At 33.9% G+C, this 27,559-nt stretch overlaps 1 protein-coding gene and 1 long non-coding RNA gene across 2 annotated transcripts in view; one reads left to right on the top strand and one right to left on the bottom strand.

Annotated features, from left to right (window-relative positions):
- The window catches only part of LOC129432300 (uncharacterized), a 61,473-nt gene that overhangs the window by 7,390 nt on the left and 26,524 nt on the right, over window positions 1-27,559 (bottom strand). The gene's annotated exons all lie outside the window — the stretch shown is intronic.
- On the top strand, window positions 14,897-16,794 carry LOC129446129 (uncharacterized protein C14orf93 homolog). The gene is made up of 5 exons (XM_073873753.1): window positions 14,897-15,527; window positions 15,618-15,671; window positions 15,769-15,863; window positions 15,956-16,074; window positions 16,158-16,794. Exons 1-5 carry the CDS (start codon window positions 15,436-15,438, stop codon window positions 16,332-16,334), a joined length of 537 nt encoding a protein of 178 aa, XP_073729854.1. The 5' UTR covers window positions 14,897-15,435; the 3' UTR covers window positions 16,335-16,794.

Raw genomic sequence — 27,559 nt, 5'->3', positions numbered from 1 at the left:
TATCAACAATTCAAGTCTTCATATCAACAATTAAATTCTTGATATATGTAATTATGGCAAGCCGTTTTAACTTTTATTCATTCGTAGGATATGAATTTGTGATATCAACAATTCAATTTTCACTAGTTAAAATTGTAATTCTTGACATCAGAAATGACATTTCCACTAGTAACAATGGCAATTCTTGTTATCAACAACCACATTTCCACCAGCAACAATGGTAATTCTCCATATCAACAATTTAATTCTTCATATCAACAATTCATTTCTTCATATCAACAATCAAATTCTTGATATATTTAATTGTATTTTCACAAGTGAAATATTACCATAGGCTACCATTCAAATTCAATTCTTGATATTAAGAATTACATTTCCACTAGTAACAATGTAAATTGTTGATATCAACAATTCAATTATTGATATCAAGAGTTAAATTATTGATATCAACAATCGAGTTCTTGATATCAAGAATTCAATTGTTACTAGTTAAAATGTTAATTCTTGATATCAATAATTCGATTGTCACTAGTAACAATGTTAATTTCTGTTATCTGAAATTGTATTTCTGATATCAATATCATTTCAGATATCTAAAATGGCTTTCTTACTAGTAACAATCCCATTCATGATATCAGAAATTTAAATTGTCACTAGTGACAATCGAATTATTGATATCAAGAATTAAAATTTTAACTAGTAACAATTGAATTCTTGATATCAAGAACTCGATTGTTGATATCAAGAATTGAATTGTTGATATCAAGAATTGAATTGTTGATATCAAGAATTAACATTGTTACTAGTGGAAATGTAATTCTTGATATCAAGAATTCAATTCATGATATCAACAATTCAATTCTTGATATCAACAATTCAATTCTTGATATCAAGAATTTAATTGTTGATATCAAGAATTAACATTGTTACTAGTGAAAATGTAATTCTTGATATCAACAATTGAATTTGAATGGCAACCTATGGTGACATTTCACTAGTAAAAATACAATTACAGATATCAATAACTTAATTGTTGATATCAATAACTTAATTGTTGATATCAAGAATTGAATTGTTGATATCAAGAATTGAATTGTTGATATCAAGAATTGAATTGTTGATATCAAGAATTGAATTGTTGATATCAAGAATTAAATTGCTGATATCAAGAATTAACATTGTTACTAGTGGGAATGTAATTGTTGATATCAAGAATTGAATTGCTGATATCAAGAATTAACATTGTTACTAGTGGGAATGTAATTGTTGATATCAAGAATTGCCATTGTTACTAGTAGAAATGTAATATCTGATATCAAGAATTACAATTTTCACTAGTAACAATGTTAATTCTTGATATCAACAATTCAATTCTTGATATCAACAATTCAATTCTTGATATCAACAATTCAATTCTTGATATCAACAATTCAATTCTTGATATCAACAATTCAGTTCTTGATATCAAGAATTACATTTCCACTAGTAACAATGTTAATTCTTGATATCAACAATTCAATTCTTGATATCAACAATTCAATTCTTGATATCAACAATTCAATTCTTGATATCAAGAATTGAATTGTTGATATCAAGAATTCAGTTCTTGATATCAAGAATTACATTTCCACTAGTAACAATGTTAATTCTTGATATCAACAATTCAATTCTTGATATCAACAATTCAATTCTTGATATCAACAATTCAATTCTTGATATCAACAATTCAATTCTTGATATCAACAATTCAATTGTTTATGGCAAGCCGTTTTAACTTTTATTCGTTGTGTTCTTGATATCAACAATTCAATTTTCACTAGTTAAAATTGTAATTCTTGACATCAGAAATGACATTTCTACTAGTAATAATGGCAATTCTTGATATCAACAATTACATTTCCACTAGTAACAATGGTAATTCTTCATATCAACTATTTAATTCTTCATATCAACAATTCATTTCTTCATATCAACAATTAAATTCTTGATATATGTAATTGTATTTTCACTAGTGAAATATCACCATAGGCTGCCATTCAAATTCAATTCTTGATATTAAGAATTATATTTCCACTAGTAACAATGTTAATTGTTGATATCAACAATTCAATTCTTGATATCAAGAGTTAAATTATTGATATCAACAATGGAGTTCTTGATATCAAGAATTCAATTGTTACTAGTTAAAATGTTAATTCTTGATATCAAGAATTCGATTGTCATATGGCAAGCCGTTTTGACATTTTTTCATTTACATTTACTAGTATCTATTTTTTAGGTACTAGTTCTTATTTTTTAGTTACTAGTATCTATTCGATTAGATACTAGTTCTTAATCATTAGATACTAGTAACTAAAAAATAGATACTAGTGCTTATTTTTAGATACTAGTGCTTATTCATTAGATACTAGTACTTATTCAATAGATACTAGTATCTATTCATTAGATACTAGTTCTTTTTCATTAGATACTAGTACTTATTCCAATAGTGACTATGATTAAATTATACTTTACTAGTTAAGAAAAATATAAAACTAGTACTTATTATTTAGTTACTATCAACTTTTTTGATCAAAGATATCCTGAACTTTATAGATACTAGTACTTTTTGATTTAAGTATGCAAATAATATGTTGAATAATAATGAAGCAACATTATGTAAGCTTAAAACATTGTAATGTAGAAGTGTCCAGTAGGGGTCACTTTTGGGTAAGAATTCACAGAATATAGGTAGGAACCTTTCAGTTTGTTGACTGCTACACAAGGATAAGCTATGCCACTAAGCAAGTGAGAAATATGCAGCTATGTATTGGTAAATAATTTGAATTGTGGATTTTTTGACTGTTCTTGCTTCTTTGAAATGAAGACCAATTAAATAAAATCCACAAATTGGCAATTAACTTGTGAGTGAACATTTTAGTTTATAACAAACTAAGTGTGTGCATAGTGCATACATTAAAGAGCACTGTCTAGCATCTCTCAGCTGCTTTAAGTAATAGACTAGGGATGCAAACGTGTCACATTTCAGCAAAATCGCTGTTTTGGATTCAAAATAGGTCATTCTTGTGATTTGTCTAGATCCAATAAGTTTTCTAAAACAGGGATGAGTGGCGTCTGCAATGGGGTTGCAGTGAATAAAATCATGAAAATCATGTCCAGCTGTTACAATGTCAATTTACTAACCAGTTTGGTAGGATGTTTATAGTCAATTTATAGTCAATTTATAGTCACATTATTTCCTGCAGTCTGTGTACATTGAGCACACATACTTAACTCTGTAGTATTTTCTCAACCGGATGCAAAAATACCTTGTGCATATTATGCGCAGAAGAATTGTGCTGAAGTTCATGTCTTATATTTATCTCTTATTTACGTATCACACGATTCTCATCACAGAAACATGCAAGGCAATGACAACACACATTATTAAGGTCATGGAGTCACGTGCTGTACACTCTGCAGGGTTCCTGTCTTACATAAGATTACATAAAGAAATTAAATTATAAATTTTTTGCCTTTTAAAAAAGTGTGTTTTCATTGCCTTTATATGAAAACTTCATAAGAACAACTTTCACCAACTCAACTTTGACTTTGAACATTTATCAGGAGATAAAGCGTGAACTCAGTGAGAGATGCTGTGCGCTGCATTGCCAGGTCCTCTGCCTTTTTGCAGACTTCAGATTTGGGGTACTTTTAAACTGTTTCAGCAAGTAAATTTTTTTCTGTGGGTTAAAGATGAAAGGATTTCATTTATTAGTTATTGGAATTTGGGCCATGAATAGTGATTGGGAAGCTTTTTGGATAGTTTTAATGTTCATTGGGCTGGTTTGATACGCAAACCTGGCAACACTGGTTGTGGGAATGAGCTGACATCATTTAGATCGTATTTTATATAATGTAAAAAAACAAACATTTTAATTAGATTGCAATGTTTAAGGTACATGTAAACTGTATTGTCTTAACCTAAATCATTAAATTCATTTGTATTAACAAATTTTTTTGCATGTAAACAGGGCACTTTGGTTTTCCAAAGTTACTAGTCACTCATCATGTTCGCTGGCCACAATTTTGTTGTTGGAAAAATATATTTTATATTTTTAAAATTGACTTTGGCACGGTTAGTTCCAATCCTTGATTCTGATTGGTCAATAGGTGTGCTTTATTTACGATAAAACACTGCTATGACCGCTTCACCCAACGGTTCTATTTAATATCACTGCGCTCTTAGCAACACCCTTAGCAACACATATAATGAAACAAAGTTTGAGAACAGTTTGTTGTTTTTATTTGAGCTTACATGTTGTTGTTCGCAGTCAGGGACTATTTTTTGTAGCGGGTGGAATGCTTTTATTGATTTAACTTCATGAAAGTTGCACTAATACATTTTTTTACTTTAATATTGTGTGGTAACCGTTTTATAAAAGCAATAAGGTACTTGAGGCAAGTGCTGTATCGTGAATAAGTAACGGCTGAAGGGCGTTGTTAGGCATGACGCGAAGCGGAGCCTCTCGTACCTTATTGCTTACATATTTTATAACATTGATAAACCTCTCCACTGGTGGGTTTCCTTTTGATTTAGGACAAAACTATGATGTGTGCATTCTTTCCCAGAGAGCGTATGCTTTTTAAATCTCTTCAATCACTTCCATGCAATTGTTTTATCTTTCCCGAAGTGTACCCTCAGACTGTGTCCCGTGCATTCGCAAATCCATCAGCTCTCCCGCTCTCTCTGGTAAAAAGGTGACGCTTTGGTTAGCAACGCTCCACTGATTGCACGCGCCTCTCAACAGACGGTCTCAGTACGTTGCGCTGGGTGCAGGGAGTGCTCATGGAAGTTTTAGTTTCCCAGTATCAGTTTGCATTGTTTATAATTCGCATAACTTTTAAGAAAATTACAATAAAAAAAGTATATTAAACCAGCCAAAGTGGCTAGTGGGATTGGCTGTCTTACCCACCACAGCCGAAATCTACCCGCATTTAGCGGGTTGGCGGGTGTTTTTGTCAAGCCCTGCATAAGATCATGGGTTTTTTTTTGTTTTTTTGCAGATACCCAATTATGTGAGCCTGAAGGGGGAAGGTTTAGGGTGAAATATTCAAATTTTTGATAAAGAGATAAAAGGGGTTGAATGAATGTAAACAGCCCCACCTGAGGGTCAAATGCAGATTATATTGCTTTACATTGTTATTGTTTAACCTGCTGCCTTACAATATTCATACATACTGTTTTAGAGCTGTGAATGTAAACTCGTGTGAACAGAATTGTCGTGTGAACAGAACAGACCCTACAATAGGTTTATCTACCTGTTCTTCTGAACTGCCAATAATCAATCCAAATGTCATAACATGAGATTAATTCAACTCTCTACCATGATGAAGACATTTTTCTTACATAATATTGTTCACCCAAAGCAATAAATATTAAACAAAGTCTTTATTTGTGTCTTTATGCTAACCGATTAGCCAGATATGCTCACATTTACAAAGCCACTTACTAAACCATCAATATCACTTTAAATAGTATAATACATTGTATTACCATGTAAACTCTGATTGGATGGTTGAGGGGTACTCATGTTTATGTAATGATCTCTTTGAATCAAGATATCTCCAAACAGCTTCTTACTAGTTCCTTTTGAGATTGAAGATATCTCCAAATAAATAAGTACTAGTAGTTATTCTGTTTTTGATATCAACTAATCATTTCGGATAGTATATATTCCAACAGTGACAAGTATCTTTTTAAATATTACTAGTAACTAATCATTAGCTACTAGTAAGTATTATTTAACACTGGTGCTTAATCATTAGATACTAGTACCTATTTATAGACACTAGTAGTTATTCATTAAGTACTAGTACTTATATATTAGACACTAGTGTATTTTACAATAGGTACTAGTAACATTTTTAATCTTACTAGTCACAATTGTTTTTGTACCTGTCATATGGAATGACTAGTCAAAATGGCCACTGTATAGTAAAATTAAAAATCTTACTAGTAAAATAAATTATCTTACTAGTTTCTATTTAAAAAAGTACTAGTGTCTAATGAATAAGTACTAGTATTTATTGAATAAGTACTAGTAACTAATTAATAAATACTAGTATCTAATACATAAGAACTTGTATCTATTTAAAAGGTACTAGTATCTTACGAATAAGTACTAATATTTGTTTAATAGGCACTAGTATCTAATAAATAAGTACTAGTATCTAATGAAAAAGAACTAGTATTTAATGAATAGATACTAGTATTTATTAAATAAGTACTAGTATCTAATTAATAAGTACTAGTATATAATAAAGAAGCACTAGTATCTAATGTTTAGGTACTAGTGACGATTGGAATACATACTAGTCAGAATTGAATAGTTGATATCTGAATGACCGATCTTCATAGAAATCAATGGGAAATTTTTGAAATTTGTTACTAGTAACAATGGAATAAATACTAGTCACTATTCCAATAAGTACTAGTATCTAATGAATAAGCACTAGTATCTATTTAAAAAGTACTAGTATCTAATGAATAAGTACTTGTATCTAATTAATAAGTATTAGTATCTAATAAATAAGCACTAGTATCTAATAAATAAGCACTAGTATCTAATTTTTAGTTACTAGTATCTAATGATTAAGAACTAGCATCTAACGAATAGATACTAGTATCTATTGAATAAGTACTAGTATCTAATGAATAAGCACTAGTATCTAAAAAATAAGCACTAGTATCTATTTTTTAGGTACTAGTATCTAATGGTTAAGAACTAGTATCTAATCGAATAGATACTAGTAACTAAAAAATAAGAACTAGTACCTAAAAAATAGATACTAGTAAATGTAAATGAAAAAATGTCAAAACGGCTTGCCATAATTGTCACTAGTAACAATGTTAATTTCTGTTATCTGAAATTGTATTTCTGATATCAATATCATTTCAGATATCTAAAATGGCTTTCTTACTAGTAACAATCCCATTCATGATATCAGAAATTAAAATTGTCACTAGTGACAATCGAATTATTGATATCAAGAATTAACATTTTAACTGGTAACAATTGAATTCTTGATATCAAGAACTCGATTGTTGATATCAAGAATTGAATTGTTGATATCAAGAATTGAATTGTTGATATCAAGAATTAACATTGTTACTAGTGGAAATGTAATTCTTGATATCAAGAACTGAATTGTTGATATCAAGAATTGAATTGTTGATATCAAGAATTGAATTGTTGATATCAAGAATTGAATTGTTGATATCAAGAATTAACATTTTTACTAGTGAAAATGTAATTGTTGATATCAACAATTGAATTTGAATGGCAACCTATGGTGACATTTCACTAGTGAAAATACAATTACAGATATCAATAACTTAATTGTTGATATCAATAACTTAATTGTTGATATCAAGAATTGAATTGTTGATATCAAGAACTGAATTGTTGATATCAAGAATTGCATTGTTGATATCAAGAATTGAATTGTTGATATCAAGAATTAAATTGCTGATATCAAGAATTAACATTGTTACTAGTAGAAATGTAATATCTGATATCAAGAATTACAATTTTAACTAGTGAAAATTGAATTGTTGATATCACAAATTCATATCCTACGAATGAATAAAAGTTAAAACGGCTTGCCATAATTTTCACTAGTTAAAATTGTAATTCTTGATATCAGATATTACATTTCTACTAGTAACAATGGCAATTCTTGATATCAACAATTACATTCCCACTAGTAACAATGTTAATTCTTGATATCAGCAATTTAATTCTTGATATCAACAATTCAATTCTTGATATCAACAATTCAATTCTTGATATCAACAATTAAGTTATTGATATCTGTAATTGTATTTTCACTAGTGAAATGTCACCATAGGTTGCCATTCAAATTCAATTGTTGATATCAAGCATTACATTTTCACTAGTAACAATGTTAATTCTTGATATCAAGAATTGAATTGTTGATATCAAGAATTGAATTCTTGATATCAAGAATTGAATTCTTGATATCAACAATTCAATTCTTGATATCAAGAATTACATTTCCACTAGTAACAATGTTAATTCTTGATATCAATTAAATTCTTGATATATGTAATTGTATTTTCACTAGTGAAATATCACCATAGGCTGCCATTCAAATTCAATTCTTGATATCAAGAATTCGATTGTCACTAGTAACAATGTTAATTTCTGTTATCTGAAATTGTATTTCTGATATCAATATCATTTCAGATATCTAAAATGGCTTTCTTACTAGTAACAATCCCATTCATGATATCAGAAATTTAAATTGTCACTAGTGACATTCGAATTATTGATATCAAGAATTAACATTTTAACTAGTAACAATTGAATTCTTGATATCAAGAACTCGATTGTTGATATCAAGAATTGAATTCTTGATATCAAGAATTGAATTGTTGATATCAAGAATTAACATTGTTACTAGTGGAAATGTAATTCTTGATATCAAGAATTCAATTCATGATATCAACAATTCAATTCTTGATATCAACAATTCAATTCTTGATACCATAATGGCAAGCCGTTTTAACTTTTATTCATTCGTAGGATATGAATTTGTGATATCAACAATTCAATTTTCACTTGTTAAAATTGTAATTCTTGATATCAGATATTACATTTCTACTAGTAACAATGGCAATTCCCTTTCAAGGGATACTTGACGCTGTGTCATGTAATGACATTATGGGGAACGCTATGCAGCGTGATGCGCGTGAATATTGTGTCAACTAGGTCTATATATAGACGCCGGCGGATGACGTCAAGAGTGACGTGGCAACGCGAGGCTATAAATAGGCGGAAATAATATAGGTCAAAAAGCTTCTGCTATTTCAGCGAACGCTTGTGTGAATGTGAATGTGTATGTGTCTAAATCTATATCTAGTGAAATTAGATTAGATTAGTTTAAAAAACTAGGGAAACATGGATAAGAGAAAGGGATTTAGAAGTGTAGCACGAGCTTTGTGTGGATAGCACGAGCTTTGTGTGTGTTTGGTGCGGACTACACGCACGCTTTTCCCCGAGGGGGAGGCGTGCGGGCATTGTGAGAAAATACCATTCAAATGCTCCGCTCTCGATGGTTTTGTTTGATCAAACAAACCCCGCAAGTCTCGTGGTTCAACGGGTACCCGGTAGTCGGCTTTACCCGTTTTAACCGCGAGTGCTGCTTATTACTCTAGTCTGAGGATCTAGATGCAATTAATGTTTATACAGAAAACACAAATGAGCTTACTGATTTATACCCTTTCTCCGTGTTACGAAAAACTATGTTGTGACCCGATCGGCTGTAACAATTTAATATTGAGTGAGGGCTGCCAGTGAACTTGACAAAAGAGGTTTAACTTTCTTCCCTGATTTACACTGATAAGTTATTAAAGGGAAGCCCACGCAGACTTCTCTCATTTATTGTTAAACACATCAGCGAGCTTCTTAACCTTTTTGGGGTTTTTTAAATAATACAGATACGGCAAATGTCCGTATTGAAAGTATCTCGCGGTTTATTTGTTGCGAGAGACAGCAACAATATAAATGGATAAGCAAGTTTATATGGTCGCGGGTCGCGGTGGAGATTGCCTTCGCAATGTTGGCATTCTTCACGCATATCAAGCAGATTTATTTTATGGAATTAAGGGTGAACCTGAATCCTGTAATATTAGATGAGCTCAGGAGAGCGGCGGAGCTTTCTCTCCGTGCTACTAAAGAAACGGGTTTTTCCTCGTCGCAGTTTCCCCCGAAAATCTGCATCTAAACAGTATTAACACAACATACAGATAACAAAAACAGAGTTTTGTCTCTCGTGCCCCCCCTCTCCCTCAGAGTGCTTGGGGGACGAAACAACAACCAGCAATCAGAGAGGCATATAAGGCTGATCTGAGAGCAGTCATTGTCTCAAAATCATAAGGCTGCGTTAAAGGGGACCTGTCGTTCACAAGTGGCCTCTTAGGGCACTTTTCATAGAGCACAGATAAAACCTGTGTAAAACCGATGTGCCCTCACATACAAAATAGTTTGTTAACCCCTTATGTTCCGTCTTCATTAAAGAAGACCTAATTTTTGTCTCCATTAAAAAGACATATAAAACAGAACAATAGGGCTTTTTAGTAGCTCAGCTGTGCCCTGCCGGTCCTCCGCTTCAGGGCAGTGAGCATTCTGGAGTCAATCTCCTTTTTAGTGCATTTTTCCATGAGTAAAAAAAAAAAAAAAAAAAATTCACAAAATGGCTGCTAGAGGTTATAGAGAAAGGCTACATAATTCAGTTTGTTTCCCATCCTCCCAGGTTTGGAGGGGTTTTACCCACCGAGGTGGGCCCCGGAAAAAGACCATCTTATTAAAGGAATAGGTCATTGCTTTATAGCCATTATTGTATTGTACCAAAGAAGGATGGAGGGCTGAGGCCCATTTAGATCGATCTCTGAGGAGATAAAAATTCTAAAACTGACAATTCCTTTTATTGTGGCGTTAATCAGGTCTGAGGACTGGTTCGTCATCATACATTTAAAGGACCCCTATGTCCATATATCTATCCTCCTGCAGCATCGGGAATTTCCCAGGTTTGCTTTCGGGCAATACCAATATCGGGTTCTGCCGTTCAGAGTAGTTCTTTCACAGCGCATAATGCATGGATTTAACCCTTGCTCCTCTGAGACTTCAAGGGATCCAAATACTTAATTACATAGACTATTGGCTTGTGTTAGTCCAGTCTCGAGACATGGCAGTTCGGCATCGACATGTCGTCCTTGCCCATATGAAGCGCCTAGGGCTACGGAACAACGCCAAAAAGGGCATTTTAATCCCCTAACAGAAAATATAATTTCTTTGGGTAACTTGGGACTCAGTGAGTATGTAGGCACGTATGTCTCCTACACACACAGAGTCGATCCTGGCATTAGTGTCTAGGATCAGATAAGGCCAACTTTACACCGTAAAGCACTTTCTAGAGTGTTAGGTCGGTTGGCGGCAGCATCCAGTATTGGGGAGACGTAAGGTCGCGCTCTCTACACAGACTGGTGCATCAGGTTCTCCTTTGGTCTCACGGGAAAATATTTTGGGTCATTCAGGCATCCCCAGAGTCCAGAATGTGAGAACAGACACCCTGTCGAGGCAGGGGCTGAGGTTGTAGAGCCCATACTATTCGAGAGATTATGGTTTAAAATGGAGATTACTCCAGATTTAAGATCCAAACTGCCCAGTGGCTTCAGTTCTGGAATTTTTACGAAATCGGTTTTCATCCGGTTTATATCCATTTACTACCAGAGTTTGTGCTGCGGCTATCTCTGTGTTTATGCTCTTATTACTAAGGGCTCTATCTATAGTTGTTTCGAAAGCCCTTCTCATGGCCTCTTTCGAACACATTTGACTCATGTACAGATAAATTTCTGTCACTGAAGTTAGCCTTTTTATTAGCCATCATGGTTCAACGGGTGCCCGCAAGTCGGCTTTACCCGTTTTTAACCGCGAGTGCTGTGAATTACTCTAGTTCTGAGGATCTAGATGTAATTAATGTTTATACAGAGAACACAAATGAGCTCCAGATGAAAATAAGGCTATTTTAAATGGAGACTATTCACTACTCGGTTAGTGACAAACATTTATTTCCAAACTGCCCAGCACTGCATGAAAAGTGGAATTTTCGTCAGAATGTGGCACTGTAGATTGCTGTGAAACTCCAAGTTTACGACTGCGCACGACAATTTGCAGCCAACACCGAAAACTGCCGTAAGTTGTCAGAAGTTGACGTGGGTCTTGCTTGGAAGTTGTCCCCCCTTCCCCTAATTCTAGGGGAGGCTTTAACATGTAAATGAACATGCTGTGAGCTATACAAATGCAAATCAGGGTAGCAGCTGGGGGAGTTTTTTACTCAGGTAACATTCTGAGAGGTTTTAATCTTTGATTTTAAGAAAATCTTTGGTATCAGTAAAGCCAAATTACAGACTCTTAAATTTTAGTTTGAATTTATTTATTTTCAAAGTATGCTACACTGTTAACACATTGTCTTCATGATGTAAACATCACTTAATATTTTGAGTTATGGACATTTACTTAAAAAATCCTATTTCATTTAACTTTTAAGTGTATAAAATTAATTAAACTAAAACATTCAAGTGAATGAACTTTAGCAGTACATGTTGTAAGGAACACCCATAATCCTTTGTTTCAGAATATTACGATTATTTAAGCTTTTTTACAGAATTAAGAACTAATAAGAACTTTAACTACTTAAATATTTGTTAAAATGTCATAGAGGTTTATGCTCTAATATTATTCATGTTGTTTAGTTTAAAATGATAAATTACCATTTTTGTAAATGAAAGTCCCCGTTCAGGTGATCAGTGTTTATTGACATAAACAACACATTGTATTGTATTGTGTTTCAGTGGAGAATCAAGTTTATTTAATGACTGACTAAGTCATGATGAGTTTTGTGTTATAATACCATTTATAACACTAAGAGAATTATAATTATACATTAATTAAAAATATAATTTTTTTCAACTCAGTTAACTAAGTGGAGATGTTGGACAGAGTAATTCAAAATCAACTTTAAGTTTAATGACAATCATTTATCAAACTTTTCTTCACCATTTATCACAATACTTTCAAAATATTTTTTCCTAATAATTTTTAAACTATCCCTTTAAGTAGATTCAATTTCTCCAGGCTAAGTAACAGTGTATATTAATTACTCTGTATGTAATTAGCAATAACCAATGTTAGGTAAAAAAGATACACCAAACTATTTATTTCAACAATTTTAATTGTTTTAACAGAGTTTTAATCAGGCTCAATTTGTCCATTCTATGCAAACACCATCAAACAACATGTCAAACAACAAAATGTCTGTCCGGATGGGAATGAAGCAAGGTAACTTGTGCAATTACATCACAGCTCAAATACTGTGCATAGTGGAATGACTACAGTTTATTGAATTCACATACTGGTAATCCTGCCATACTTGTCCATCATTTACATCTCCTAACACACCCTTTGGCAGTTACCGCTTTCGCCTTTCATCTAATTTCTCTTCAAATCCAAGTCTTTTAACAAGTCCTCCCAGAGACTGCACAACACTCTTGTAACAGTAAGAACGTATTGGATGGACATACTCTTCACCGCTCGAATATGTAGCCTTTCTTAGCAAGGCAGAGCCATATTTCTTCCTTAATGCAGACCTCTGCTGTGGGTGATTGTAGAAAGGGATGTGACCACAAGTCCTGCAAACCTTTGTACCAGCATGTACACTGTCATACATTTTGGACAAACCACATACTGTAAGAAGTCGTCACGGAGGATACCAGTCAATTTCATCATGGCCAAAAGTTTCATCAACAAGTGTTCTGTTTTTTCACTTCTGGACTGATCACTTCCATGCTCCTCCCCATCTTGTATGTGAGGATAGGCTTCACTCTGCTCCTCAGCAAGGATTTCCCCCTCTTCATCCACATAGTCATCCTATGGAAATTTAAAGGACATATTTTAAAACACATGCAATGCACATACTCAGCACCACCATTAGACCATTAGAGATTGAAAAGTCCATCATGAATATGGCCATTTGAGATTGAAAACCCCATCGTTAATATGGTCATTTGAGATTTAAAAAGAACATAATTAATATGGTCATTTCTCATCAATATGGCCATTTGCAACCCAGTATCACGAAATTGCGTGACTATTTCACGCATGGACCAGCGTGACAATGTCACGCTTTGCCGCGTTTGAGCGTGTGCATGTCACGCTTTCTGTTTGTGTCGCTGTCACGTATTGGTTACTCAACTTTTTTGTCCTAATTTCTTACCATTGTCGCTTCGGTTTAGGGTTAGATTTACATAAAATGACACCCTTACCTAAACAAACTCTAACCCCAACGTCAGGTGACAATTGGTTAAAGTTTAGAAAATATAAAAGAATAAGTATTGTATCTTTTTATTTTATAAACCAATACTTAAAGTGACAAATACTCAAAGTGACATATAACACAAGCACCAAATCTAACCCTAAACCGAAGCGACAATGGTTTGAAAATAGGACAAAAAAGTTGAGTAACCAATACGTGACAGCGACACAAACAGAAAGCGTGACATGCACACGCTCAAACGCGGCAAAGCGTGACATTGTCACGCTGGTCCATGCGTGAAATAGTCACGCAATGTCGTGATATAGGGTTGCCATTTGAGTATGAAAAGATTTGAAAACTGTAGTTGGAAAAGATCATGTGCATCTCAAACAGCTAGCTTTATCTTAGTGCAATGAACCAGTTAAGTACTTTGTGGGAACTTCATCCACTTCAACTTCATTTTAGTTTTTTTTATACTTTATAAAGTGTGTTTATACTTTAGTTGCTTTCATTAGTTAACTAACAGAAATTTGAGAGTGGAAAACAATAATGTGGGTGAAACATGTTAGGTTTTCCAATTTTAGCTCTGGATTAGCATGTACTGAACTTTATATTGGTAACGTTATATCCAAATGTAATTTCATGCTTACCACACAACAGGAGATGTCCAGGAAAAGATGAATGCTTTGGTCATCTGCTGTTTCGTCTGAAAAACAACAAACAGAAGATACCGTTATGCATTATAACGCGATATTCCTATTTAATTATAAATTAATTTATACTATTAAAATAACAACAACAGTGATAATCAACCACATTTAACTAGACCAGGGGTCTCCAACCTTTTTGTGAGCAAGGGCTGCCACAATGGATAAAACATGCTGGATGGCTACTTTTTGATATAGCATACTCAAAACGTTTTTGTTTAACTTGTTGATTTTATTTTATTTTACTTGTTGATATGTTTTAGTATTGTTTAAAATGCTAACATACGTAAAGCAAGCCAAGCTTATATAAAAATATGTAATTATGCTCACCGTTGTCTGAACTGCAATTCGCTGGGTGCATTTCTTCAAATTCTTCAATCACTTTTTTTCTGGGTCCTCGGATTGCATTTAACTTTCACCAATCTCTCTAACTCCAGTAAAGTTATCCTCCGGGTCTTTACACATGACAGGACATCACTCACAGCGGGTTCATGACTGGATAGCAGCAGGCTCTGTACGTTATCTGACCTGACGTAGTCCTTTTGGATTTTTTCTCCCAAACTCCATTTTTGAAATAGCGCTTTCTGTGGTCAAAATACTGTGTATGACACAGTTCAGTGTTGCAATGTTCACAGAAGCGCCAAGGTCGTTTCTTCAGTCTTGGGACTTCCATCTTTCAACTGACAGCACACTGTGTTGATATCACACAGAGCTCCCGGCACATCGCGTTTGTTGTTTATATCATACGCATGCGCGCACGTCTTACAAGATTTTCCTTATATCAATAACCTCGCGTGTGATTGGAGGAGGCCGACAGGCTTCTCGCCTTCGCCCAATCGCGTGCGAGGTCATGGCCACGGCTCACACAGCAGTAAGCGATGTTTGGTTTGGTGTTTGTAACTCTCCAAGAAGAGAAGACGGGTGCACAATCCCAAGATTGCGGTAAGAATAATTTTATGTAAAAGCATATTTTTAAGTAGCCCAAGCTGTGTGTTTTATTGCTTAGAGGTGTTTTTGTCTTGTAATTTTTAGGAGGCTGTACGGCGTCTCTGAGGCACACTGCAGGCGCTTTGAACCAGAGCAAAGGTAACGTTACGATTTAAAGAATATGCTTTTATTCTTGTATATGGAAATAGATACGGTAATAGATCCGAGCTTAAACCCGCACATTTTGTTTTCACAGACTAACGTCGCCTCATAACGAAGCCGTGACCTCCTATTTGGTTGGGGCTATTTTAGCAAGTCCACATTTAACTGCTGAGAATGTCGACATTGTTTGTAAGTATAACTTCTAATGTTTTCCCTCATTTCTTGTTTAATTGTACCGTGACTCTGTTTATTAATACCAGTCTCATTTAATTGTTTTCCAGCTGCCTGTAAGACGTATTATGAGTCGGTTCGCCGGAGCTTCAGATACAAACAACCTGAACTCGCATCGCGGGCGGAAAATGCGAAAAGTTTAGCTCGGAGTCGATCCAGAAGAAAAAGGGTAAGATTTATTATATTAGATCAGTTTTTTGTCAATGTGAGTTTTTTTCTGGTCACTTATTGTCTTTATTGATTATATTACAGTTGCTGGAAGCGAGACGAAGTGTGCTGGCTGAGGGTGAGATGGACATTTGGAAGTGCGCCACCATAGATCTCATGTCTGATGAAGACGGCATTGTTGACGGGGTGTCTGGATGGATTGTGCGCCCTCTCGCAGCCTGGAACTCTCCGAGCTCTGTGCCACGCTGCAATTCAGATTAGAGGCGATACCAAACTACAGGGGAACTCACCATATATGCCTGCAAAAGCGACTTTTTTTACAACGTTTTTGAGGTTTTTTTTTTTCTTTTTTCAACACTTGATAACTTTGAAAAAGATTTTTAGGGATCTTTCCCGAATGTCTTGGGCACTTTTTGACGTGTTTGGAGGACAACATAAGAGACATTATGCTGCTTTGTACATAGTTGTGTGTTTCTAATTAAAGCTCTTTCTTTGAATAAACAGCTGTGTGTTTATATATAAACCTCTTTGTTTTCTCTTATATTTCTTGATGGTGTGAATAATGAAGTACATAGCACAATGACATTATTATATAAAAAATTAATATCACATAAATTATATATTTATTATTATTATTATTATTGGGGTTTACATTTATAATGAGCCAGGGTGCCCAATAACCCCCCTCTTTAGAGTAACGGCCCGACTTGAATTTACTCACTCGGTATTGGCTGAAGCCACTTCTTTTAAACAAGAAAAATCCCTTGTGATTGGTTTGAAGTGATCTGCCAACCATTCACGGGAGATTTTACTTGTTTAAAAGTAGTGGCTTCAGCCAATACTGAGTGAGTACATTCAAGTGGGCAGTTACTCTAGTTTCGCTGCTATTCACATGCTAATTAGAGGCATCGTACCCCCGCGGGGCTCTCCACCTGCGTCATGGTTCGTTTACGACAATTTGTGACAGACGAACGCGACGCTCGCTGCCTGTAAATTGAGGAAAGCTGCCGAAAATTAGGGAGATTTTCGGGAGCCTACAGGCGCTTACGGGGACGAAAATCCCACTTTTCATGCAGTGCAGTGGCTTCAGTTCTGGAATTTTTACAAAATCGGTTTTCATCCGGTTTATATCCATTTACTATCAGAGTATAGGCTGCGGCTATCTCTGTTTTTATGCTCTTATTACTAAGGGCTCTATCTGTAGTTGTTTCGAAAGCCCTTCTCATGGCCTCTTTCGAACACATTTGACGCATGTACAGATACATTTCTGTCACTGAAGTTAGCCTTTTTATTATCCATCATTTCTCTGAGGAGAGTGAGTGACTTCTTATTCATGCCTGGAGTTCGCTTCAGACAAATTAAGGCTATTCTAAATTATTCACTACTTGGTGTGTTGAAAATTTTTTTTTTAGTTCCAAACTGCCCAGTGGCTTCAGCCTGGAATTTTTACAATACCGGTCTTTTTTATCTGGTTTATACCCAGAGTATATGCTGAGGCTATCTCTGGTTTCACACTCATATCCCTGAGGGCTCTATGGGTAGTAGCATCACTTCTCTGAGGAGAGTGAGTGACTAACAAGCTTATCAGCTGCTGCTTCATGCCTGGAGTTTCGCTCCAGGCGACATTTAAGGCTGTTTTAAATGGAGATTATTCACTACTCTGTGTAGTGACAAACATTTACTTCCAAACTGCCCATTGGCTTCAGTTCTGGAATTTTTACAATACCGGGTTTTCATCCGGTTTATATCCATTTACTATCGGAGTATATGCTGCGGCTATCTCTGCCTTCACGCCTTGTTGCGTGGTATATTTAGGATGAGGCCTCCGGCTCAAATCAGAGTTCCAGTATGGGACCTGGCAGTAGTTCTGAAAGGGTTCTTTATGGCACCTTTCGAACCCATTGACTTGTGTACAGTTAAGTTTCTGTCACTGGAGTTAGCCTTTTTGTTAGCCATCACTTCTCCGAGGAGAGTGGGCAACTTCCAAGCTTATCAGCTTCTTCTCTACCCTGGAGTTTGCTTCAGGACATATTAAGGCTATTTGCACCCAAGACCGGGTTATGTTCCCAAGGTTCCTAGCAATGTGGCTAGAACATTAGTCTTTCAGGCTTTCATCCTCCTCCTCAAGAGTCGGCGGATCAACAGAGGCTACATCTTCTATGCCCTGAGGGGTTTTTAGAGGTTTACATTAATAGATCTTCCACCTTAGAAGATACGACCAACCTTTGGTCTGTGTTTGGTTCTCCAAGAAAGAACATTCTTCCTCTAAACAAACAATCAATCATTGATTGTGGAGGCTATTTTTATAGCGTATGAGGTGCACATTGTTTTCACCTCTGCGAAAATTAGGGCACACTCGACTAGGAGTATGGCGTCTTATCTGGCCCCTTTGTCAGGGACCTCCGTGCTTTGTGGTGTGGCGGGATAATCTCCCCCACACATTTTTATGAGGTATAATGTTTTTAGACCTCCCTTTTCTACCGGGATCTCAGGTCTTTATGTCTTAAGTTGTGCGTAGACACCTTCACACTTACAGACAGTCACAATTAATTATGGCGTAGTGGGTATCTCGTTCCCCATAATGTCATTACATGACACAGCGTCAAGTATCCCTTGAAAGGGAACGTCAGGTTACGACTGTAACCGTGGTTCCCTGAGATAGGGAACGAGACGCTGTGTCCCTTTGCCATAACTCCTTGTGCCTGTAGCATTCGCTTCAATTTTAACAGAAGCTGTTTGACCTATATTATTTCCGCCTATTTATAGCCTCGCGTTGCCACGTCACTCTTGACGTCATCCGCCGGCGTCTATATATAGACCTAGTTGACACAATATTCACGCGCGTCACGCTGCATAGCGTTCCCCATAATGTCATTACATGACACAGCGTCTCGTTCCCTATCTCAGGGAACCACGGTTACAGTCGTAACCTGACGTTCTTGATATCAACAATTACATTCCCACTAGTAACAATGTTAATTCTTGATATCAGCAATTTAATTCTTGATATCAACAATTCAATTCTTGATATCAACAATTCAATTCTTGATATCAACAATTCAATTCTTGATATCAACAATTCAATTCTTGATATTAACAATTAAGTTATTGATATCTGTAATTGTATTTTCACTAGTGAAATGTCACCATAGGTTGCCATTCAAATTCAATTGTTGATATCAAGAATTACATTTCCACTAGTAACAATGTTAATTCTTGATATCAACAATTCAATTCTTGATATCAACAATTCAATTCTTGATATCAACAATCGAGTTCTTGATATCAAGAATTCAATTGTTACTAGTTAAAATTTTAATTCTTGATATCAAGAATTCGATTGTCACTAGTGACAATTTAAATTTCTGATATCATGAATGGGATTGTTACTAGTAAGAATATGGCAAGCCGTTTCAACCCTTATTCATTCGTAGGATATGAATTTGTGATATCAACAATTCAATTTTCACTAGTTAAAATTGTAATTCTTGATATCAGATATTACATTTCTACTAGTAACAATGGCAATTCTTGATATCAACAATTACAATCCCACTAGTAACAATGTTAATTCTTGATATCAGCAATTTAATTCTTGATATCAACAATTCAATTCTTGATATCAACAATTCAATTCTTGATATCAACAATTAAGTTATTGATATCAACAATTAAGTTATTGATATCTGTAATTGTATTTTCACTAGTGAAATGTCACCATAGGTTGCCATTCAAATTCAATTGTTGATATCAAGAATTACATTTTCACTAGTAACAATGTTAATTCTTGATATCAACAATTCACTTCTTGATATCAACAATTCAATTCTTGATATCAACAATTCAATTGTTACTAGTTAAAATGTTAAGTCTTGATATCAATAATTTGATTGTCACTAGTGACAATTTAAATTTCTGATATCATGAATGGGATTGTTACTAGTAAGAAAGCCATTTTAGATATCTGAAATGATATTGATATCAGAAATACAATTTCAGATAACAGAAATTAACATTGTTACTAGTGACAATCGAATTATTGATATCAAGAATTAACATTTTAACTAGTAACAATTGAATTCTTGATATCAAGAACTTGATTGTTGATATCAATAATTTAAATCTTGATATCAATAATTGAATTGTTGATATCAACAATTTACATTGTTACTAGTGGAAATTAGAGATGCGCGGATGGGCTATTATTTCATCCGCAACCGCATCACAAAACTCATCATCCGTCCGCCATCCATCCGCACCAACGTTTCTGACCAGTTTTCAAAACCGCACCCGCCCGCCATCCGCTGACTGGGCGATGCAAGGCGCTGCTGATGACAACCGCTGCTGATGACAACCGCGAGACTAAAAAGCAGAATATAAGCAGTGAACTCAGGCTTTGTTTACATTAATGCGTTTATCCTTTAAACCGCGTTACTTTTGCTACGTTTACGCCTTTCATCTACACTACATCACTGTTTTCGACCGTCATAAAAGGATTCGTTCGTCAATGCTGCAGACCCTGTTTTAGTTTGAGAACTCAGACGTTGCGCTGAGTGTAAATGTAGATGGAGTCTTATGTAAACGAACAGCTGATGTTAACGTGACAGCGCATCATTTTCAAAGTAAAAATTATTTTATTCATGTAAATGGAGGTTTGCAACGGAGGTTTTGACAAAAATAGTAAACATCTACCAACCAGCTATTATACACGCTATATCGGATTGTTTTAACATGTATCATCATAGATAATGTCTATTTTATATTTATGTTTGAGTATTGTTGGGTTTGAATATTGTTGTAATGTGTTTATGTTTTGTTTAAATTTGGTTAGCTTATTACGAAAGATAGACTGTAATTTTAAACGCCATATAGGGCGTTGTAAAGGCCAAGATGAAGGGAGAATTGTAATGGGTCAGACATTATTTTCGAGTTTAATTTAAGTTTTGTTTTTTTACTTTAAAATTAATTTCGTTTCAGATAATATGTCTCTTAATTTTAATCAATGTTTTGTTGATAAGTTTTGTGAATATAAATTAATAAAAACAATAAACTCAACGTCATTAATATTTAATGCTCGTTTAGCCGATTGCGCTTTTAGCAATTTCAGCAATTTCTGTGTTGCTAGCGGAGGACGTGCACGGACCTCGCACACGTTTAAAAATTAATGCAATAAGGATTTCTGTAGGCTAAAGCTATACTTCACCTCTTACTTTGTTTGATTGAAGTTTGCATTTGCTGAAATGTATTTTTGCTTCAAGTTTGTTTAGTAGGCTACTGTTCACTTGAATGCTTTCTTTTTAAATCATAAAGACCAGTCTCCGATCGGCGCACATGACATGGGACAAAAATAAATAAATAAATAGCCTAAATTAAACGCACAAATTACATAGTCTGTAGCTACTGGTGTCATCCTGATTTACCACTTTGTAAAACTTATTCCAGGCAACCCTTTTCTGACCTTTTATTTCCTTTGTTTTTAATTCTCATTTTTTTGAGTTTGCCACGTACCTCCTTCGCTGGCGTTGATAAGAGCTGTGTCAAAATGCGTCCTCATTTCTCCGCGCTGTTAATGATAGAACGAATGGATCCTTAACCGCCGAGGCTATCCCAAACAATTAAAACCTTTATTAAATAAACGTGTATTTAGAAAACTTTTTCTTGTCACTGTTTTAGTATTATAAGTTATGTTTTGTGTTAATATTATTCGGTTTATGTTGCGTATATTTCTAAGGTTGATTATTTGATATACTGTTGTTGAATAGTTTAATCTACATCAATGTGTCATATTTTCTAAAATAAATTCATATTTTTCTGATTACATATTTATTTTAATAAGTCAGAAATGTCTCCGCTGTTTATTGCTGACAGGCGCGATGGGCGCTACTGGGGGCGCGTGCAACAGGTGACCCAAATTATGGGTCCTCAGAAGGCTAGACCGTCTCATTTCAGTTCTCTTCGCGAACTTCTGAGCCTGCCACCTTGATAGAAATAGTGCTCACCTTTAAGGTCGCATGTTTTGAAGGACAAAGCTAATAACAAGCAGTCGATCCGCCACCCGCCCGAATTTAATTAAAATATTATTTTTCGTCACGTCATCCGCCCGATCCGCGGTTTATCCGCGGAGTCCGCGGCTGTAACCGCCAACCGCGCATCTCTAGTGGAAATGTAATTCTTGATATCAAGAATTGAATTTGAATGGCAGCCTATGGTGATATTTCACTTGTGAAAATACAATTACATATATCAAGAATTTAATTGTTGATATGAAGAAATGAATTGTTGATATGAAGAATTAAATTGTTGATATGAAGAATTACCATTGTTACTAGTGGAAATGTCATTTCTGATGTCAAGAATTACAATTTTAACTAGTGAAAATTGAATTGTTGATATCAAGAACACAATAAATAAAAGCTAAAACGGCTTGCCATAATTTCTGATATCAATATCATTTCAGATATCTAAAATGGCTTTCTTACTAGTAACAATTATGGCAAGCCGTTTTAACTTTCATTCATTGTGTTCTTGATATCAACAATTCAACTTTCACTAGTCAAAACTGCAATTCTCGACATCAGACACCACATCTCTACCAGTACCAATGGCAACTCTTGATATCCACAATTACATTCCCACTAGTAACAATGGTAATTCTTCATATCAACTATTTTATTCTTCATATCAACAATTCAATTCTTCATATCAACAATTCAATTCTTGATATATGTAATTGTATTTTATGGCAAGCCGTTTTAACTTTTATTCATTCGTAGGATATGAATTTGTGATATCAACAATTCAATTTTCACTAGTTAAAATTGTAATTCTTGATATCAGATATTACATTTCTACTAGTAACAATGGCAATTCTTGATATCAACAATTACATTCCCACTAGTAACAATGTTAATTCTTGATATCAGCAATTCAATTCTTGATATCAACAATTACATTCCCACTAGTAACAATGTTAATTCTTGATATCAGCAATTTAATTCTTGATATCAACAATTCAATTCTTGATATCAACAATTCAATTCTTGATATCAACAATTCAATTCTTGATATCAACAATTCAATTCTTGATATCAACAATCGAGTTCTTGATATCAAGAATTCAATTGTTACCAGTTAAAATGTTAATTCTTGATATCAATAATTCGATTGTCACTAGTGACAATTTTAATTTCTGATATCATGAATGGGATTGTTAGTAAGAAAGCCATTTTAGATATCTGAAATGATATTGATATCAGAAATACAATTTCAGATAACAGAAATTAACATTGTTACTAGTGACAATCGAATTATTGATATCAATAATTGACATTTTAACTAGTAACAATTGAATTCTTGATATCAAGAACTCGATTGTTGATATCAATAATTTAATTCTTGATATCAAGAATTGAATTGTTGATATCAACAATTAACATTGTTACTAGTGGAAATGTAATTCTTAATATCAAGAATTGAATTTGAATGGCAGCCTATGGTGATATTTCACTAGTGAAAATACAATTACATATATCAAGAATTGAATTGTTGATATGAAGAATTGAATTGTTGATATGAAGAATTAAATTGTTGATATGAAGAATAACCATTGTTACTAGTGGAAATGTAATTGTTGATATCAAGAATTGCCATTGTTACTAGTGGAAATGTCATTTCTGATGTCAAGAATTACAATTTTAACTAGTGAAAATTGAATTGTTGATATCAAGAACACAATGAATAAAAGCTAAAACGGCTTGCCATAGTATTTTCACAAGTGAAATATCACCATAGGCTTCCATTCAAATTCAATTGTTGATATCAAGAATTACATTTCCACTAGTAACAATGTTAATTCTTGATATCAACAATTCAATTATTGATATCAAGATTTAAATTATTGATATCAACAATCAAGTTCTTGATATTAACAATTTAATTGTTACTAGTTCAAATGTTAATTCTTGATATCAATAATTCGATTGTCACTAGTAACAATGTTAATTTCTGTTATCTGAAATTGTATTTCTGATATCAATATCATTTCAGATATCTAAAATGGCTTTCTTACTAGTAACAATCCCATTCATGATATCAGAAATTAAAATTGTCACTAGTGACAATCGAATTATTGATATCAAGAATTAAAATTTTAACTAGTAACAATTGAATTCTTGATATCAAGAACTCGATTGTTGATATCAAGAATTGAATTGTTGATATCAAGAATTGAATTGTTGATATCAAGAATTAACATTGTTACTAGTGGAAATGTAATTCTTGATATCAAGAATTCAATTCTTGATATCAACAATTCAATTCTTGATATCAACAATTCAATTCTTGATATCAACAATTCAATTCTTGATATCAAGAATTGAATTCTTGATATCAAGAATTAACATTGTTACTAGTGAAAATGTAATCCTTGATATCAACAATTGAATTTGAATGGCAACCTATGGTGACATTTCACTAGTGAAAATACAATTACAGATATCAATAACTTAATTGTTGATATCAATAACTTAATTGTTGATATCAAGAATTGAATTGTTGATATCAAGAATTGAATTGTTGATATCAAGAACTGAATTGTTGATATCAAGAATTGAATTGTTGATATCAAGAATTAAATTGCTGATATCAAGAATTAACATTGTTACTAGTGGGAATGTAATTGTTGATATCAAGAATTAAATTGCTGATATCAAGAATTAACATTGTTACTAGTGGGAATGTAATTGTTGATAGCAAGAATTACCATTGTTACTAGTAGAAATGTAATATCTGATATCAAGAATTACAATTTTAACTAGTGAAAATTGAATTGTTGATATCACAAATTCATATCCTACGAATGAATAAAAGTTAAAACGGCTTGCCATATTGTTAGGTCCGTGTACTTTTGCGTCCATTCATTTTTCTTTTTTAACCAATAAATATAAAAACGAAAAATGTGATTTTCTCTTTTTCTGTTTTTAAACTGGTGAAAAGATAATCAAAATACAAAGTTATTCTAATTATTTAATAGTATTTTACAATTGAAAAGCAAATAATTGTAATTTATTTACTTTACTTACACAGTTTTGCTGTTTCACATTAAGGCTTCTTCTGGCTGTGATTCGCAGAGCGCGGCTTTATGCACGTGAACATCACAGCCTTTCTTACTCATTTTGACTATATTAAAACGCGTAGATTATAACTGGCAAGACTGAACATCTACAATTTTTGAAATTATAAATGTTGATTTGTGATAATGGGCTCTATCTTACGCCCGGCGCAATGCAGCGCAACAAAAACCTGGTCTAAAGTCAATTGCGCAATATGTTTTTTTTGTTATTTAAAGAGCGCATTATAGTAATATGCGCCGAAACGGGACGACAACGCGGGTTTGCTTAACACATATGATACATGAATGCGCAGCAGCACGAAAACGCTTTTAAATATGAAAGGTTTAAGGATTGAATGTGAAAGATTATTATTGAGTCTCTTGGACATAAATATGGACTAATTATGAGACGTTAGAAGGCACAAAGAGCTGCTTCACCTGCAGCCTGGTAAATAAATGCTTTGCTTTAAACAAATGCATCTGTTTTTAAATGTTTTTAAATGCTAACTCACGGATTTATTGTATATGATGACTCTGTACCTGTGGATATGGTGAGATGAGAAACATTTTTAAGTAATGCTTATAAAAAACTGACGCTGTCCAAGTGCTGAACCTTGCGGAGACTTTGCGGTTTGTAAATTCTTTATCTCCTGTTTGTAACAACGTAACAAATAAAGTATTTTTACAGTACAAACCTTACATACTTGTAAATTATTTTTTGATGATATATTGGATAGCCATTTAAAGCAATTAAAAGCCTGCTTTTTCACTTCCATGACTAAATGAAAACGGGTTTTAAAGGTTTTAATGAAAAAATAACAATTTCAATACCAGTGTAAAACGGGTAAAACAACACAATTATTTAACATTAATCTTAAACTGGGGATCTTCTTCCTCCGCCTAGTTTTTCAGTTTCAACTGAGGGGTTTTACCATTAACGGCTATTTTCAAATCAACAAGCAGTCGGTGTTCATGCCAATTTGATTGCTTTAGATAGAGCCTGATTTGTGAAAATTATATCATATATATATATAAATAACAAACTACTTTTTTACTGTTTCAGACGGCCGTCGGTCTTTTTTAAACTGCACAATCATATTTCGCACAGTCCTTCCGGTTCACTTTAAATATTTCTCGTTGTGAATGAATGTTGATTTGCACAATACCTGTGTCTGAACCATAACTTGTTGCGATGACAGATGCGCACAGGCTGAATCTAAAACTAGTCAATTGTTTCTGACTGCAACACTGCATGTTCATTGAAAATAGCAGTTAATTATAAAACGTGTATCTGTCATCCGCATTGACCGGCTTCCCCAGCAAGCAATTTTGGCTAAAACAAGGCAAAATTTAGGTTGACGGTGAAAGTCTAATAGTCTAGTAGCCCAAGAATAGACGATGCGTATGTTTACAACATGTAAAAGAAATTAAAGCAAACATCTTGAACACCTGTTGCTTACATGATGGAATACAGTACTTCTCCAAGTTATTTTGGCAAAAGCGGCATGTAACCAAATTCAAGGTTATTTAGGGTAGAAGTGTGTTCCTATTGCACATAGCCGGACTATAGAGTCTCGGTTTTTGCTTGCTGGGTTAACATAATTTGACAAAACTTGAAGAAATGTACAAAATGCGTAGAATGATGATGTTTACATGCATGAAGCAAAGCACTGCAATCACTGTCACAGAAGTCTGAATGTGAAATAGCTAATAATCGCGTTTTTTATTTTAGTTTTAAATGTATAATAAAGGTGCAAAAATCATAAACAAAAATCTGAAAATTCATCAATATTTGTTTTTTTGGGGTAGGATGTTCTAAATACAGTTTGAATTTAAATTTTGAAATTTAATATTGCATTTAAAAATACAACAACCGTTTATATTTTATTTTTCATATCATGGTTTATAAAGGAAAAATGAATGGACGCAAAAGTACACGGACCTTGTTACTAGTGCAAATGTAATTCTTGATATCAAGAATTGAATTGTTGATATCAAGAATTGAATTGTTGATATCAAGAATTAAAGGGATACTTCACCGATTTAGCATTCAGCTTTGTATCTGTAGAAACCCGGCAGTATTACTGAATGACCATGTTTCCCTCCATCATTTCCCCCTGAGAGGAGAGATATCTGCATTTTGGTTCTGCAAAAAAGTCCTCGGATGATGCAAAAATCGTCATATTACATCATCGGAGGACTTTTTTTGCAGAACCAAAATGCAGATATCTCTCCTCTCAGGGGGAAATGATGGAGGGAAACATGGTCATTCAGTAATACTGCCAGGTTTCTACAGATACAAAGCTGAATGCTAAATCGGTGAAGTATCCCTTTAACATTGTTACTAGTGAAAATGTAATTCTTGATATCAAGAATT

Source organism: Misgurnus anguillicaudatus, chromosome 12 (assembly GCF_027580225.2).
Source record: "Misgurnus anguillicaudatus chromosome 12, ASM2758022v2, whole genome shotgun sequence".
NCBI classification, from domain to species: domain Eukaryota; kingdom Metazoa; phylum Chordata; class Actinopteri; order Cypriniformes; family Cobitidae; genus Misgurnus; species Misgurnus anguillicaudatus.
This window is presented reverse-complemented; position numbering and strand designations above follow the sequence as displayed.